The sequence below is a fragment of the Salvelinus fontinalis genome, unplaced genomic scaffold, assembly GCF_029448725.1.
Source record: "Salvelinus fontinalis isolate EN_2023a unplaced genomic scaffold, ASM2944872v1 scaffold_2179, whole genome shotgun sequence".
NCBI lineage: Eukaryota > Metazoa > Chordata > Actinopteri > Salmoniformes > Salmonidae > Salvelinus > Salvelinus fontinalis.
In genome coordinates, this window is record NW_026602388.1 from 1 (window position 1) to 18,787 (window position 18,787).

Here is an 18,787-nt window from a genome sequence, read left to right on the forward strand (position 1 = left end):
CAGTCAGTCAGACAGAATGTTACCTCTTCCTCTGCTATGCCAACTAACAGTCAGTCAGATAGAATGGTACCTCTTCCTCTGCTATGCCAACTAACAGTCAGTCAGACAGAATGTTACCTCTTCCTCTGCTATGCCAACTAACAGTCAGTCAGATAGAATGGTACCTCTTCCTCTGCTAGGCCAACTAACAGTCAGTCAGACAGAATGTTACCTCTTCCTCTGCTATGCCAACTAACAGTCAGTCAGATAGAATGGTACCTCTTCCTCTGCTAGGCCAACTAACAGTCAGTCAGACAGAATGTTACCTCTTCCTCTGCTAGGCCAACTAACAGTCAGTCAGACAGAATGGTACCACTTTCTCTGCAAGGTCAACTAACAGTCAGTCAGACAGAATGGTACCTCTTCCTCTTCCTCTGCTAGGGAAACTCTTTGTACGTGCAGTGTGTGTGTGTGTGTGTGTGTGTGTGTGTGTGTGTACATTCAAAGCGCTCTGTCCCCATGGGGGGCACTGGTCCAGCAGTCCTGTGGGTCTGCAGATAAAACTCAGCTTCCTTTGATCTCTGCAATGAATTGGGGAGGTTGAATCTCTCTCTCACACACACACACACACACACCTCTCTCTCATTCTCTCTCCTCTCTTGCTCCTCTCTCTTTCTCCTCCAGGATAGTGAGGAGACAGCTGTGGATGGTAACAAGTGTTGTAGTCTGTGTAACATGTTCTTTACCTCAGCCATAGTGGCCCAGTCCCACTACCAGGGAAAGACCTATGCTAAGAGCGTCAAACTAGTGTTGGGCTCCTCACCTACTATTTCTACTACCCCTCCCACAGGTAACACACACACACAAGCACGTTTTCCAATACACACACACACACTTTCCTTAATAAACACGTTTCATGAATACGCACTCCTTATTTCCTGTTTCCTGTGTCACAGACTCCTCCCCCTGTCCATCCGACACGCCCCCTCTGCCAATGCCGCCTCCCCCAGCCCCTCCCATTACCTGGCTAGTGACCAATGGCAACACAGCGTGTAGGTCGTGCTTCCTGTGTGGGGCATGGTTCAACAACCCAGCGATGGCCCAGCAGCACTACGAGGGGAAGAAGCACCGGCGGAACGCAGCCAGGAGACAACTACTGGAACAACTAGCTGATAACCTGGACAGCAACCAGAACACAGGTTAGAGGTCAGGGGTTAGAGGTCAGGGATTAGAGGTCAGGGGTCAGGAATGCAGCCAGGGCACGACTTCTGGAACAACTGACTGATAATTTGGATATGAAGCAGAACACATGTTAGAGGTCAGCTGTTAGAGGTCAGAGGTTTGGGAGATTAGAGGTCAAACTAGGGTCAAAGGTTATGGCAGGTGTAGCTAGGCTCAGGGTCTAAGATTATATAAAGTATGATTACAGGACCGGTGTTATGGTGGCTTTAGGGGGCATGGCCCACCCTACCGTACCTCCTTGACCGTCCAAATAAAATATTTAAATATAGATGATTTATTTGATTTATTTGACCTAGATGCACGCCGACAGAGACAAATAAATCTCAGATAAAGCATCGGAGCGAAACAGCGTCTGATATCATATAAGAACGGCTAATAGTAGGTTAATGCCATCTGCTTTAATTCACTCAGGAAACAGTCATTCAAGAAGATCTAATGAAACTGATTGACATCAAATGATTGATGTGCAGTTTGGACATTTCACCTGTTGTCACGCCCTGACCTTAGAGATCCTTTTTATGTCTCTATTTTGGTTTGGTCAGGGCGTGAGTTGGAGTGGGTATTCTATGTTCTATGTTTTCTATTTCTTTGTGTTTGGCCGGGTGTGGTTCTCAATCAGAGGCAGCTGTCTATCGTTGTCTCTGATTGAGAACCATACTTAGGTAGCCCTTTTTTCCACCTGTCTTGGTGGGAAGTTGACTTTGTTAAGGGCACAGAGCCTTTAGCTTCACGGTTTGTTTTTGTAGTGTTTATTGTTTTGTTCGGCGTCATTTTTATTAATAAAAGGAAAATGTACACTCACCACGCTGCACCTTGGTCCTCTTCTTTTAACGGCCGTGACACCTGTAAAATGTGAAGAATTATCATTAAAGCAGATGGTGTTAACTGTTAGCTGTTCTTATATGATATTAAGCTCTGTTTCCTGAGTGAATTAAAGCAGATGGTGTTAACCAGGGGCGGACTGAAACAATAATTCTGGCCGGAATTTGACTCCATCTCAGGCCACCCTGTCCACGCAAACCACCAGACCGCAAATTTTGTAGGCTAACCCTATTTGTTGATGTAACGGGTACCAAACTAATTATACATTTGGCCACTATGTTCATCCGGGAAGAAAGTTATCCACATTACAAACATTTGGGACTGATCAGCAAGTAGGCTATCTGAACACTGAGTTGACATCATATTTGCTTAGCAACAATATAAGCTCAAGCAACTTGCCATGATTGACAGCCATGTTTTCCAAGTTATATGCAGATTCATGTCTGTGTCCTCTGTAGCTGAGCCCACATTTACCAATAACTTTAACTACATCAATCACACGTTTCATGACCTGCCTCCTCTTTGTGACCAGGTCTCGTTGAACTGACATTTGCTTATCACTCAGAAGGGTACGGATGTCTGCTTTGCTGGCTCTGAGGGAAAAAGGCTTCTGCACTATCTCTATGGGTCTTGCTTCTCTCATGTTCCTGTACTCTCTGATGGGCATGTTTCCAGACCTGCATGCTTCCTTTGACAAATGCACTATCACTGGCTGAAGGTTTTGCAAATGCAAGACAAACTGAGCAGAACAAGGAGTGAGTTACTTCATTGTATGTCAGCCATTTTCTGTTTGTGCCATCTTTGGAGTGGAAAACATCGGGAATGACTCTTTGAGGGGTTTGTTTTGGGTGGTACTGAAAAAATAAGTCAAAATCCTTGGACTGAGGACGGGCAAAATAATCAAATGGATTTTCCCTGTACTGGGCTCTGAACCTCTCTCTCTCTGCACATCTGGTTGCTCTGCAGAATGAGATTGACATTGTAAATAACCTAAACTTAAACTTGTATTACTTGTGCAGTTATCAATTGTATGCCCTCCGATTACAGTCCTACTGATAATCTCATAAATAAAGAACATCTAAAATCATAGCCTACATGTTTAGGTTTGTGATCTTAAGTTGTACCTGAAGGTTCCTGCTCTGGGTCTGACTCTGAACTGACCACCATCTCCAGTTCTGCAGGAGCACCTGAAGCTCTAGTGCTGCTTCCTTCTCCACCTTTGCAAAGAAAATACTCTTATTGTCATACTCACTATCATTAGTGTATCAGTAGGCTACATTAATACAGCTCTGGAAATAATTAAGAGTGGTCTTATTGTAGTAACTTGTAATGCTGGTACTAATGGCGCTAATGATCTTTGTCATTGCCTGTGTGTTACGTTCATGGTTACTTTACTGTAGCCTGTTTCGTTGTAGTGTATGTGCACTTACCCTAGCTTATGTGGCATGAGTCATGACCCAATGCTGGCAAGTCCATAGTCCAGGTTTACCATTTTTTACTAGTTGAAACATATTGCCTTCAATGTCATATTATGATCGCTATGTTGCACTCATTGCTATGATATAACCGGCCGTTGTGTCACTATTATTAGCTAGGCTACTTAGCTAGCCGTGCTGGGTGTCGTGTTTTTTAGTGAGTGCTTTTGACTGACCTGGTCCCTTACTAGCGAACATGTTGCTTATTTTGCAGCATTTATCTGCGTCTGTGGCAAGAGCCTTTCTCTTTTTAATTCTCCCCCTCTCTGCTCCACCTTTCCTTTTCTGACCATCCACAGCGCCTGCGACTTGTCTGAAATGTTTTTGGTCGAGAAGCAGGTAGACCGTTGCTATGTGCATCGCGGGGACATTGCAGTGAGAGAGTGAGAGTCTCCCTGATGAGTGGATTCTCCGTCAACTCATTCCTGCTTGCTGTATTATGGCTGGTCAAGTTGACTATTCATGGTAGGCCAAAACGACCCTCAGGCATGTCCCTGTGCTCCCGACGGCGTTGACCTACTATTAGACGTTCTTAATATGATATTAGGCGCTGTTTCCTGAGTGAATTAAAGCAGATGGTGTTAACTAACTATTAGCCGTTCTTATATAATACCAGGCGCTTTTTCCTGAGTGAATTAACACGTGACAGTGATGATGGCCTATTTTGAAATGAGGTATGCCTAACTTGGTGTTTGAGGGTAACATAAAAATAGCACATGTCCTTGAGACAATATGTGTTGGCATCGGCAGACGTTGCAATTTGAAGATAAATGTTATGCATAGGCCTGTTCTACAATGACATCTGTCTGTACAAACTTTAATTGAGAAATTAGGATGTCGTTTAAAAAAGTATATTTTGCGCTCCCTCACCTAAAAACATAGCACTGCACCACTGCAATTGAAGGAAAGGTGGCGGGTGCACAGTGCACTGTTCGGATGGTGGGATTATATTGGAGGAAAGGTGGCGGGTGCACAGTGCACTGTTCGGATGGTGGGATTATATTGGAGGAAAGGTGGCGGGTGCACAGTGCACTGTTCGGATGGTGGGATTATATTGGAGGAAAGGTGGCGGGTGCACAGTGCACTGTTCGGATGGTGGGATTATATTGAAGGAAAGGTGGCGGGTGCACAGTGCACTGTTCGGATGGTGGGATTATATTGGAGGAAAGGTGGCGGGTGCACAGTGCACTGTTCGGATGGTGGGATTATATTGGAGGAAAGGTGGCGGGTGCACAGTGCACTGTTCGGATGGTGGGATTATATTGGAGGAAAGGTGGCGGGTGCACAGTGCACTGTTCGGATGGTGGGATTATATTGGAGGAAAGTGTGAAGGTAACCTACTTTTTGAAGTGATTTGTTTGACAATCAGATTGTGTTCATGCCACATTAAAAAGGGAATACATTTTTACAGTTAAATTACACTCAAGAGTTCACACATAGGAGGTCCTGTGGAACCAAGTTGCCCCCAATGGAAATCAAATGCCCGTCCAACTGATTAGTTCTGGCCGGCCCTGTATGATTAGACAGAGATCATATCACAGGAGTCCAGGACGTGTCCACAGGAGACAGGTGTACCAATCATTTGATTCAGTTCCATTGTGATCCATTTCCAATCATTTGATTCAGTTCCATTGTGATCAAGTTCCAATCATTTGATTCAGTTCCATTGTGATCCATTTCCAATCATTTGATTTGGTTCCATTGTGATCAAGTTCCAATCATTTGATTCAGTTCCATTGTGTGTTCCTGTGTACCTCCAGGTTTGAGGAGCAGTTACAGTGTGTGTGATGTCACTCTGAACTCAATAGAACAGTACTACGCACATCTCCAGGGCTCCAGACACCAAAACAAGTGAGTGAGTCTGTCTATCTGTCAGTCAGTTGGTCGGTCTATACCTCTATCTTTATGCACATTTGTGGCCTGCTGGAGGTCATTTTGCAGGGCTCTGGCAGTGCACCTCCTTGCACAAAGGCGGAGGTAGCGGTCCTGCTGCTGGGTTGTTGCCCTCCTACGGCCTCCTCCACGTCTCCTGATGTACTGGCCTGTCTCCTGGTAGCGCCTCCATGCTCTGGACACTACGCTGACAGACACAGCAAACCTTTTTGCCACAGCTCGCATTGATGTGCCATCCTGGATGAACTGCACTACCTGAGCCACTTGTGTGGGTTGTAGACTCCGTCTCATGCTACCACTAGAGTGAGAGCACCGCCAGCATTCAAAAGTGACCAAAACATCAGCCAGGAAGCATAGGAACTGAGAAGTGGTCTGTGGTCACCACCTGCAGAATCACTCCTTTTTTGGGGGTGTCTTGCTAATTGCCTATAATTTCCACCTTTTGTCTATTCCATTTGCACAACAGCATGTGAAATTTATTGTCAATCAGTGTTGCTTCCTAAGTGGACAGTTTGATTTCATAGAAGTGTGATTGACATGGAGTTACATTGTGTTGTTTAAGTGTTCTCTTTATTTTTTTGAGCAGTGTATGTTGACAAACGTTACCTTATCCTAGTGAGATTTACACAGGTATCAAAACGTCAAGGCGGTTTAAGCCTGCACGAAACACAAACCTTATTTGAAGTAGATCAAGACATTCTCTATGGAAGACATGAACGGTAAAATAACGAAGGAACCCCTGTCAAGTTATTACAGGAATTATAACGTGTCGACTATTTCTCTCTAAACCATATACCTTTGACTAATCCGGAAACTATCACCTCGAAAACAAAACGTTTATTCCGTTCCGTATTTTATCTAACGGGTGGCATCCATGAGTCTAAATATTCCTGTTACATTGCACAACCTTCAATGTTGTCATAATTATGTAAAATTCTGTCAAATTAGTTCGCAAAGAGCCAGTCGGCCCAAACTGTTGCATATACCCTGACTCTGCGTGCAATGAACGCAAGAGAAATGATACAATTTCACCTGGTTAATATTGCCTGGTAACCTGGATATCTTTTAGCTAAATATGCAGGTTTAAAAATATATACTTGTGTATTGATTTTAAGAAAGGCATTGATGTTTATGGTTAAGTACATATTGGAGCAATGACAGTCATTGATTGATTGTTTTTTATAAGATAAGTTTAATGCTAGCAAGCAATTTACCTTAGCTTACTGCATTCAGGCAGGCTCTTCGTGGAGTGCAATGTAATCAGTGTTAGAGCATTGGACTAGTTAACTGCACGGTTGCAAGATTGGATCCCCCAAGCTGACAAGGTTAAAAATCTGTCGTTCTGCCTCAGTTCCTAAGCCGTCATTGAAAATAAGAATGTGTTCTTAACTGATTTGCCTAGTTAAATAAAGGTGTAAAACAAAACGGCAAATCGGCGCCCAAAAATACCGATTTCCGATTGTCATGAAAACTTGAAATCGTCCCCGATTAATCGGCCATTCCGATTAATCGGCCATTCCGATTAATCGGTCGACCTCTATTAGTGACTAATTATATCTCTATTTGGTCGGTTTTGTGATAGCTACCTATAGAAACATTGTGAAAATATGCGGTTGAGTCTTTGGCTATTGTGGTTAGCTAATAGAAATACATATTGTGTTTTCGCTGTAAAACATTTTAAAAATCGGAAATGATGGCTGGATTCACAAGATGTTTATCTTTCATTTGCTGTATTGGACTTGTGATTTCATGAAAATTATATTATATGTTATTAAAGTATGCTAGACATTTATAGAATAAATCACATCTAGTTAGATTTTTCTGCGAAAACGTTATTGGTTTATATAGCTTTAAATTATAACGATGTGCGCTGAGAGTCGGGAAGCAAGTTCAGGGAGTGAGTGTTTTAATAAAATAAACAGAACGCAAACCAAGAACCTCGAACAACGCACGAGGTGAAACAGAAACAATGACGCCTGGGGAAGGATCCAAAGGGAGTGACATATATAGGGCAGGTCATCAAGGAAGTGATGGAGTCCTGGTGAGTCTGACGACGCACAGGTGCGCGTAATGATGGTGACAGGTGTGCGCCATAACGAGCAGCCTGGTGATCTAGAGGCCGGAGAGGGAGCACACGTGACAGAAATGGCATTTCATAGATGTTATGTATTTCTATCAAGTCAGACCTTGAATGTTTACTCAAAGCAAAGGTTGTAAAAGTATAGTAGACATTTATAGAATAACTCATACCTATTTTGATGATTCTGCAACAAACTGTGAATTATTTGTTATTGATTTATACCACTTTAAATTGAATTTAAAGATTTTGCGTATTTCCATCAAATCAGAAACATAAAAATAGATATGGTTTATTATTTAAATGTCTAGCATACTTTTACAACCTTTGTTTTTAATAAAAAATCCAGTTTTGTGACAATCAATGAATTAGTTATTGATTTTTACCATTTTAAATGGCTTTTGGCAAATTCCTGTTGAATGTTTGATTAATATCAGTTGAATGTTTGATGAATGTCTGTTGAATATCTGAATGTGTGAATATAAAACCAACTTTACCTCGGTTTCCTTGTTTGGGTGTGTCGTCACTTTCTTCTTTGGCCGTTGCTATTTGAAGAGATCCAGAAAGGATACTACATTTTTTTTATTTTGAGTGCATGGGAGCATACTAGTTCGGTTTGCCTAACTGACTTCGGCTAGACGCCAGCCGAACTGAAGCTTGCGGACGCATTTACCCTGTCTTACACACTTTATTACACACCGTTATGATGATTATAGATAGTCTGTGGAGGAGGAACGGCACATGGATTAATTACACTCCTGATGGTTTCTTCTCCTCTGCTTTGAGCAGGGTTGCCAGGTCCAGATGAAATGACAATGACCCTTCAAAAACCCTCCCACGGGGTCTGAAAACTAGGTCAACATTTCTGTTGCAGCAAGAAATGATTTGCCACATTTCTCCAACAAACCCTTTCCCATAACATAACCTAGCGAATTAAGAAAGAATATCGACGTAATTTGTAACGACAGAAGAAAAGTTTTCCATTAAAATGATTATTATTGCGAGCTTAATAATATGTCCCAACGTAAAATGTACGTAAATTGCCCTTATTAAACTCACCACAACAATGGATGTCTGACTTGTTTGACTGCGATGATTCAGCAATAAGGCCCGAGGAGGCTTGGTAGGTTAAATGGCCAATATACCAAGGCTAAGGGCTGTTCTTAAGGCACTTGACAGCCCGCTTGGAGTTTGCCAAAAGGCACCTAAAGGACTCGCAAACCATGAAAAACAAGATTCTCTGGTCTAATGAAACCAAGATTTAACTTTTTGGCCTGAATGCCAAGCGTCACATCTGGAGGAAACCTGGCACTAAAACCTGCTCCAGAGCGCACAGGACCTCAGACTGGGGTGAAGGTTCACCTTCCAACATGACAACGCCCTAAACACACAGCCAAGACAACACAGGAGTGGCTTTGGGACAAGTCTCTGAATGTCCTTGAGTGGTCCAGCCAGAACCCGATCAAACAACCTGACAGAGCTTGAGAGGATCTGCAAAGAAGAATGGGAGAAACTCCCCAAATACAGTTGTGTGTGTGAAGCTTGTAATGTCATACCCATGAAGACTCCAGGCTGTAATCGCTGCTTCAATAAAGTACTGAATACTTCTGTAAATGTGATATTTCCGTTTTTTTTAAATAAATTTGCAAAAATTTCTAAACCTGTTTTTGCTTTGTCATTGTGGGCTATTGTGTGTAGACTGATGAGGGGGGGAAACAATTGAATCTATTTTAGAATAACGCTGTAGTGTAACAAAATGTGGAAAAAGTCAACGGGTCTGAATACTTTCCGAATGCACCGTAGGTGTCTCTATAATGACAAGCTAAATAGCCTACAATTGGTAAAAAGTTGTCAAGGAGTGTGCTGCTCTGTCTCCATAAATCAGCTGCAGCGCTTTCTCAACAGTACTCTCAACAAACACACACACACACACACAACCCCCCCCCCCCCCCCCCTTCGGGCCCCCATTCCCTCCCCACCACTCTGTCACTCACTCACTTAGTTCAATTCAAAGGGATTTATTTGCATGGGAAACATATGTTTACATTGACAAAGCAAGTGAAATAGATAATAAACAAAAGTGAAATAAACAATAAAAGATGAACACACTCAGTAACAGCCTGCTCACTGCCTGATAGTCAGCAGCAGGTCACAGTGAAATATATATAAAATAATATTATACAAAAGAAAGAGAAATGCCATGGCGGCAGCCGTGCATTTTAGAGGTAGCCAAAAACTTGTCCGCGACCAATACAGTTTTATCACGGACATGGCAACCCTGGCTTTGAGGTAAGCACACGCGCCGATGACGTCAAGTCAGATCACACCTAGTACACAGCGTGATCTAAACAGTTGCAGACGCGTCTCTCTCAAAGCCAGTGATTGGTCAGAAAGGGGTCGCCCCGGTCGAATGGGAGGGGAGTGGTGAGTGTCCCAAGTACTGCTATTAGTTGTCGAGAGAGAGAGAGCGAGACAAAGAGAGGATGAGATAGTGAGAGAAGAGAGTTCATTGTGAGGGCTGAAGCGCACAGTACACAGAAAAACTTTTTTTGCTTCTTGTCTTTGACAGCAGAAGAAGGCTACTATAAAGTAGCGGAGAATGTCAATTTCCATATGGAATTCCGTATCTGCGCAGTAGGCTACATCTCCTCCAAGCCTGAGCAGGTGTCAGATTTTACTGCGTTCACTTGCTGAAGGGGTAAGAGTTTATAATCTCTATGATGCTCTCACTCAGCAAATCCGCTTGACTAATAGCTCATTGATTTTGTTGTGCAGGTAACGTTATATGTCGATTTACAACATGTCATGTAATTTTATAAGCATTATTTGTACGTTATTGGTAGGCATACTATAAGCAAATATGTTCGATCATGAAACATCTGACGTCCCGCAGCAAACTGTTCGCCAAAATGCGCGCCTATGGAGCAGATTGCGCTTCGCTGCAAACTAGGCATTCCCGCATTTCAGTGGCTCCCCCTGTGACTGTCAAGCATAATAATTAATTATTGTTGGTCCTTGATGTAGACTATTATCAATGACATTCATCAAGTTACTCATTATGTAAACAATTGGTCATTTTATATACTACTTATAATTACATGATTTTACACTAGGTGTACTAATCTTATCGCATCAGACAGTGTCATGCTTCATTGCATCTGTGGCCAGCCCTGTGTCATGACCTACGCCTAATAGACACCACCCTCTCTCCTCATTAAACTCTTTATACTCTTTAAGTGAGAGAACGTTGCTTTGTTTAACCGTTGCTTTCACTTTATTTCTGTCAACATCAGTATTTCAGACAGTGCCAGTGTTCTACTAATACAACTGCCTTGTAATATAGTTGAACTATAAGATAATGTCTCACTGTTGCTTAGTAACAACTCAAAGGGCCTCAGTCCAACATCCACTCTTTATCCCCTGTTGGAGTCAACAACCAGCTTTTAAACGTTCTGTTCTCCCCTCTTCTCTCTCTCTCTCTCTCTCTCTCTCTCCTTCCTCTTCCCCTCACTCTACTCTCATCTCCCCCCTCTCTCTCTCTCCTTCCTCTCCTCTCCTCATCCCCTCTCTCTCTCCTTCCTCTCCCCCCTCTCTAAGCAGGCTTACACTGCATGTGTGCGTGTGTTTCCTTGACAACCCACAGAGTGTCTTTGGCTACATCCCAAATGGCACCCTATTCTCATGTAGTGCACTACTTCTGACCAGGGCCCAGAGTGCACTATATAGGGAATAGGTTGCCATTTTGGGATGCAGACATTGTGTGGTCTGAGGCCCAAGGATTATGCTGTCATCCCACAAACAGAGTATCTAGGTTGCTGGGCAGTTGCCAGCACAGGTCAGGGGCTAGCGACGTTTAGCTAATGATTGATGTCTGTTTGTTTGCAGGTGCTGACGGAGTTGTCTTGGAATCCCTCTGTTCTTTCAATCCATCTCTCATCAACCTGATCTCCCTCCTACTATCCCTATCCCTCACTCTCTCCTCACCCCTCCATCTCCCCTCTCTGACAGTTATGGAGGACCCGGAACCCCCCTCTGTGGTGGATGGTCCGTCCCTGCTCTGGCAGCCTGAAAAGAGGCGAAGCAGGAAGTCGGGATGTTCCAACATCTTCGCGGGGGTAAACCTGCGTCAGCTAAGACGGCTGTTCCATGTGGCCGGGGACCGGGACGCAGAGCAGCGGGCAAGACTGGTGTGGGGCAGAGAAGAGCGAGATAGAGGAGGAGAGGAAGAGGAGGAGAGGGAGGAGGGAGAGATGGATGCAGGGCTGGCCCAGGCGTTGGTGGGGTTCAGGGTGAGAGCCAGAAGCAGGAGTGGTATCAGGACGGAGGGACACAGAGAACCCAAGTTGCTGAAAGCATTTGGACACCTCAGGTAAGAGAAAGAGAGGGATAGAGGGGAGAGAAAGGAGTTAGAGACAGATGGAGAGAGAGAGAGCACAACGAGAGAAGGAAAGAGGAGACAGAGACAGAATTAAAGAGAGTGGAAACCAGGTCAAGGGTATTTGGTCTGGCATCAACAGACAGATCAGCTCAAATCCTTTAACTACATCCTCCACCTGACTAGAGACTCTCCACATTTAACTTCCGTTTAACTGACAAATCGATTAAATTAGTGGTAGTCAGGCTTCTAATGATCTCTATGGTCTCTTGTTCTATCCCATGTCAGTGTTTGCACATCTGAGGCCCTATGTATCAAGCATCTCATAGGAGGAGTGCTGATCTTGGATCAGATCCCCCATGTCCATCTAATCTTATTCTTTGGGATCCAAAAGTCAAAACTTGATCCTAAATCAGCACTACTACTTTGAAAGCTTTGATACATACAGGCCCTGAAGCAACCGCATAGGTAGAAGCAGGGTTGTGCCTGAAATACCACTTCCAGTTGTTTCCACTGTGACTTTGTTTTAAAGAGACTTCCCTCCCTCTCTCTCACTTTCCCTTCTCTCTATCCCTCATATTTGCACTCTCCCTCCTTCTCCTTCCAGGATTAAGGGGGGTTTGGACCACCATGAGGAGGACAATGAAGAGGAGGACCCCAGTGATATTGGAGAGCTGGACCCCCTCCCTGGAGGGTCGACAGGTGCAGAGGGGGGCGCCCCGTTGACGGACACACAGAGGCCCTCAGAGAGACCCCATCTGGAGAGGCTGGGGGCCACGACGAGGCAGGAGGGAACCAGGGACCCAGAACGCTACCTCCATCGCATTCTACACTGAGCCAATGGAGAGAAATGAGCGCTGACCTGCTGAACTTAAAACGTGTCATAAAGCTGCTCTGTGTAATTGGTCCTTTTTCCATTCCCACCAATCAGAGTGAGGTGTCGTTCCATACAGAGTTGCCATGTGTGGAGTTAAATGAAGTATGTTGTCAACCTAACCTTACTTGTCGAGACGTTGTCACTTTAACCAAAGGAGGGGAGAGAACTGGTGACATCACAGTGACTGTTTCAGAACATTATCAATCCAGTCACTGTTCACTGACTGATCAGACAGATCTACAACAGTATCGGCAGGTGACTATGGCTGTGTTCGAGAGCATCAAAACGACTGCAGGCCACTGTCGAATCTACAAGTCACCTTGCATCAAATAACTCATTATTTGTAGATCAGTCGGCCAGTTACAATTTACCCATGATACATTGCGGTTTTGACCCTCTCGAACACGGCCTGTGTGTGTGGTCCAAAAATTCCAAAGGCACGGAGTTGGTAGAAAAGCCAGTAACACTAGAAGTTGTTCTCTCTGTAACAAAGCTATACCTGGTAGATATCCAAGTCCTTTCAGGTTTAGTTGTAGGCTAGGTGTAAACAACATGGGAAGACATTTACAGAGCATTAACTCATGACAGTTATCACTCTGTACTAAAAGTGGTCCAACAGTGGACTAATGAATAAAACTAAGATTTAAGTTTGAGTGAAATATCCATTTAAGGGTTATGGTTGACATGCAAATCTGTCAAAGTAAACTTGCATATATGTATTTGTGTGCATAGGTTTGTCTGACAAATAGATGAATGTCGTCACCAAATAAAGTGGGGGGGAAATAAGAATAAAGTCTTCTCTCTAAATAAAACACATTTATCAAAACAAACGACAAGATACATGGTATTAATGTAATACAGTTTTGTTATAATCTTTCATTAAATATATTACATACAAATTATACAGTGCATTGTCACAATACATTTCAGGTCAGTTAGAATCTGTGGCAACAGCAGGAAGTCCTGATAGTGTGTTTTCAAAAAAACGTGTCCATCTTTCTCCCACAAGTCAGAAAAAATACCAGAAATCAAAGTAAACAGAAGCGATGGGCGACATCTTAAATGTATTTGACTACAGAATGGCAGAGAGAAAAATCTGTTCTACTTTTCCCCTGTTATTTTCAGAAAGGGGGGAAAGTAGTAGTTTCTCCAAATGTGGCCCCCTAAAACTTCAACGCGCTGCAGTACCTTGCAGTTCCTCATCCGAAGACAAAGGGGGCAGTAGAGAGCCGTGAGAGCAATGAGTCCGCATGGCTGCTGCTGTCCACAGAGTGGCCGTCATAAGGAATGCAACACCACCTCTCACCCAAACGGGGGGTGAAAGAGAGAGGGGCTTTAAAACTGCAGTGGCTGAGTTAAGTGTCTGTTTCCCAAATGGAACCCTATGGGCCCTGGTCAAAAGTAGTGCACTAGGGAATAGGGTTCCTTTTGGGACATAGACTGTGTGCAACTCCATAGAAAGGGAGTTTACTAAGCCCATCATATAGACTCCATTCCTTATAGGAAGATATATAATCTTTGACATCCAAACAAGGCACAGAGACAAACTGACGGAGGGATATGCGTTCTCTTCCTTTGTCCTCAGTCCTCATCTTCCTCAGTCCTCATCTTCCTCAGTCATTCTCAATACCGTCTGTGTCCGTCGGGGGTAGGAGAGGGCAGGGGGCGGAGAGACTCCTCACTCGTTTGCCCTTTACACACATACATTTGATGTACACACTTGCTCACTCCTCCTCCTCCTCCTCTACCACCGGGTGAAGAAGGGTCTCCTGCTCTGGAAGCTCTGTGTGTAAGACTCACTGTTGGCCCTCTGTGGTGCTCTGGCTGTTTCTACTATAACTGGAGGCATCTGGACAAGCTGGAGGGGGGTCTTACTGTCCTTCAGAGCCTGGCTGAGGTTCAGGATCTAGGCCACCAGAGGCGGTGGGGGTGGGGGGGGTGGGGGTGGAGGAATGAGAGAGAGACCGACAGGTTAGATACTCTCCATAAGGGCATGACATCTGTGATGCATTGTGGGTCAATTGTGACTGACTGATCAACAAAGAATGGGAAGTTATTTCTAAATAAAATAGTTATTTCCAACTTCCATTAAAAATCAATCACTGAACACGACCAGCGCTTATTAGAGACAGGCTTCTATTTCCTTAATGCGCACAGCTTTTGCCCAATCAAAATGTTGAGAAGACTACCACACGGTTTACTGTGACCAGTATACACATTAGAGTAACACATCCAGGGCAGGTTAGGCTTGCAGAGACTGCCTAGTAACCCCAGAGTTCCTGTCTCAGCACCATTCTCTCACTCAGTCTCTCGTATCGGCTATAGTTGAGACGACCACGTCACACCACACTACTGTCTCATCCAAAGACGTTGCTCTGCTTTACGTTACTCACTGACTTTCACTTGTAAACAATTCATCTAGACCCGGCTTTTATTTGCTGAAATGTGTGCCGATGCCCAGGCTATTAAACATGGACAGGCGGCGTTTAGACACTCTGCGTTTAATTGAACTTTTCCGGGATATATTATTTAAAAAGAGGCTTGGCGTATTTAAAACATACCTGTCCTCTCATAACAGCTATCTGCCTGTGGAACTGCCCTCTGTCGAAGCCTGGGTCTTTCTGCAACACACAGGTCAAGGGTCAAAAATAGAAACACCATCAAAGCTTGGATAATCAGTTCAGTTTGAAGTTAACTCCCTCCCTCCTCCTCACCTTAAACAGTTCGTACAGGTCTTCCTCCAGATCTTTGATAAAGTTGGGATCGGCCAGTTTGGGCAGAACCAGCTCTCTTATCTCCTGGGAGAACGGAACCTTGGCTTGGGACAGCCACGCCCAGTAGAACGGGTCTACGATTTCGTCAAAAAATTAATCAACTTCAGTAAGAAATGCAATGATTGGTCACAGAGAAGGTGCATCTCTATAGGGTGCTCTGTGATTGGTCAGTGGGAAAGTGTGTCTCTACAAACTGCTCTGTGATTGGTCAGAGCATCTCTACAAGCTGTTCAGTGATTGGTTGAGGAGGCAGAGGGCGGTGCTTACAGGCTCTCCAGGAGTCGGGGTGTTTGAGAGGGAAGGCCAGTCCGTTGTCTATAGCAGCTAGTTGGATGATAGGATCCTTCACTACTACCCAGTCTGTGTCCTGGACAGAGAGAGTGGAGGGGAGAGAGAGAGAGGAAGGGAGAGAGAGAGAGATACAAGAGAGAGAGAGAAGGGACAGAAAGAGAGAGAGAGGAAGGGAGAGAGAGAGGAGGGGTGATAGACAGGGAGGGGGTAGACGGAGAGGTGGAAAGAGAGCACTGAGTCAGACATAAGTGCATAAGAGTACTACCCCCCCCAGAACAGACACCGAAAAAGGAACAGACACACGAGGTTTCGGTGCCTGTTCTGGTGTGTGTGTGTGTGTGTGTGTGTGCTTACCCTGCTTCCCTGGTCCATGGGACAGTCATATTTTAGAAGCCAGTTATCGTTTCCTCGATCTGTGGAGACAGAGAGGTGTTAGAGTTTAATGTACCTTCCACATCACCATTTCTAAAAGGGATTGACATGTCACATATTCACACAGGTGTCAGTCGGCCTGCTTGTCCTTCACCGTCATCGCCTTGGTTACGTACCTGTGTTCCTGATGATGTAATCGAGGACCACCAGCCTCTCAAACTGTAGTTGCATCTGTCTGTTGGTGTTCTCTGGCAAGGGGTCTGCCTCAAACCTCCGCAGCCAGAAGTCTGCATCCTTAAAGCCCTCAACGAAGATCTGGAACGAACCCAACTGGAGGACAGGAGGGAGAGAGAGGAGGGAGAGAGAGAGAGGGTGGAAGGGGTGGGAGAGAGAGAGGGTGGAAGGGGTGAGAGAGAGGGTGAGGGTGAGAGAGAGGTCATCATAGGATCTGTGATTTCCTCTAGATTTAATGGAGAAGTTTTAGAGTAAAGTCTAAACTTTAAAACTTTAATCTGCTAAATCTCTTTACTTCAATTAAGGATTCACTTTAAAAACCCTTCATCCTGCATTTCCCTCTGGGCGGCCTGTAGTTCAAGAATTAGTATGTGAACTAAGTAGTGCACTATAAAGGGAATAGGGTACCCTTTGGAACACAACCAGGAAGCAGCAGACGTACCTTGGGAGGCAGGCCGATCCTGTGGAAGTGTTGTCCCACTTTGGGTACCTTCTCCAGAGCCAGCCTCTTACCCCTGGACTTGACCCGGTCTATAGCGTTATAGTTAAACGTCTCACTGGCCAGGTACACCACCTAGTGGAGAGATGGGGTGGGGGCAAGAGGGTGGAGAGAAGGAGAGGGTGAAGAAGATGTAGAGAGAGAGCGAGAGAGAGGACAGGAAAGAGAGAGTGTGTGAAGGAAATCAAGAGAGAACCGTGACGCAGGACCTCCCAGTACCTGCGTGTCTAAGTGTGTGTGTGTACCTGCGTGTCTAAGTGTGTGTGTGTACCTGCGTGTCTAAGTGTGTGTGTGTACCTGCGTGTCTAAGTGTGTGTGTGTACCTGCGTGTCTAAGTGTGTGTGTGTACCTGCGTGTCTAAGTGTGTGTGTACCTGCGTGTCTAAGTGTGTGTGTGTACCTGCGTGTCTAAGTGTGTGTGTGTCTCTGCGTGTCTAAGTGTGTGTGTGTACCTGCGTGTCTAAGTGTGTGTGTACCTGCGTGCCTAAGTGTGTGTGTGTACCTGCGTGTCTAAGTGTGTGTGTACCTGCGTGCCTAAGTGTGTGTGTGTACCTGCGTGTCTAAGTGTGTGTGTGTACCTGCGTGTCTAAGTGTGTGTGTGTACCTGCGTGTCTAAGTGTGTGTGTGTACCTGCGTGTCTAAGTGTGTGTGTGTACCTGCGTGTCTAAGTGTGTGTGTGTCTCTGCGTGTCTAAGTGTGTGTGTGTACCTGCGTGTCTAAGTGTGTGTGTGTACCTGCGTGTCTAAGTGTGTGTGTGTACCTGCGTGTCTAAGTGTGTGTGTGTACCTGCGTGTCTAAGTGTGTGTGTGTACCTGCGTGTCTAAGTGTGTGTGTGTACCTGCGTGTCTAAGTGTGTGTGTGTACCTGCGTGTCTAAGTGTGTGTGTGTACCTGCGTGTCTAAGTGTGTGTGTGTACCTGCGTGTCTAAGTGTGTGTGTGTACCTGCGTGTCTAAGTGTGTGTGTGTACCTGCGTGTCTAAGTGTGTGTGTGTACCTGCGTGTCTAAGTGTGTGTGTGTACCTGCGTGTCTAAGTGTGTGTGTCTAACCACTACCGTGGCCCTGGGGACTGTATTTAGTTTCTGATCGCACAGGCTTCAGACAGCCAACCCTGGTTCAGTGTGTGTGTGTGTGTGTGTGTGTGTGTGTGTACCTGCGTGTCTAAGTGTGTGTGTGTACCTGCGTGTCTAAGTGTGTGTGTATAACCACTACCGTGGCCCTGGGGACTGTATTTAGTTTCTGATCGCACAGGCTTCAGACAGACAATCCTGGTTCAGAGTGTGTGTGTGTGTCTAAGCCCTCCCTACCTTGGTCCTGGGTACTATGTTAAGCTCTAGTTTCTGGTCCACCAGACTGGCCCCGGCCTCAGACAGATAACCCTGGTTCAGGACCAGACAGTCCCGTCCAAAACAGCAGGGACAACACAGCTTCTGGAGCCACTTGGTCCACTTTGGGTTCAGCTGACCGTAAGGCTCCTCGTTCTTAGGCTTGAACACACCGATGATCTTCTAAAGAGAGAAACAGAGAGAAAGACAGAGAGAGGAGAGAGAGATTTAAGTGTGCATTTTCTTCTTGCAAACTCACCTGTGCTGTGAGCAAATGTAACATTGGTAAAAGATGGGATGAGTGAAGTTAAAATATGCAGAGGAGACAGAGAGGAATTTCTCCACAGGTGCTGCATGTTAACTACTACCATGCTTCACACTGTACCAACACTGTTCTGTTAACTACTACCATGTTAACTACTACCATGCTTCACACTGTACCGACACTGTCCTGTTAACTACTACCATGCTTCACACTGTACCAACACTGTTCTGTTAACTACTACCATGCTTCACACTGTACCAACACTGTTCTGTTAACTACTACCATGCTTC

General features: G+C 44.9%; 2 protein-coding genes across 2 annotated transcripts; one reads left to right on the top strand and one right to left on the bottom strand.

Moving 5' to 3' along the window:
* Nucleotides 1–609: 609 nt before the first annotated feature.
* On the top strand, nt 610–7,990 carry LOC129850684 (zinc finger matrin-type protein 4-like; the record flags this gene model as incomplete). Its single annotated transcript, XM_055916957.1, has 3 exons — nt 610–829; nt 936–1,178; nt 5,279–7,990. Coding segments are annotated over 3 exons (558 nt in total), but the record flags the coding sequence as incomplete, so codon positions are not given.
* Nucleotides 7,991–13,587: 5,597 nt separating this feature from the next.
* On the bottom strand, nt 13,588–18,415 carry LOC129850683 (phosphatidylinositol 4-kinase type 2-alpha; the record flags this gene model as incomplete). The annotated part of the gene is made up of 8 exons (XM_055916955.1): nt 13,588–14,646; nt 15,302–15,361; nt 15,455–15,588; nt 15,782–15,881; nt 16,160–16,218; nt 16,354–16,507; nt 16,854–16,985; nt 18,215–18,415. Coding segments are annotated over 8 exons (1,002 nt in total), but the record flags the coding sequence as incomplete, so codon positions are not given.
* Nucleotides 18,416–18,787: the final 372 nt, after the last annotated feature.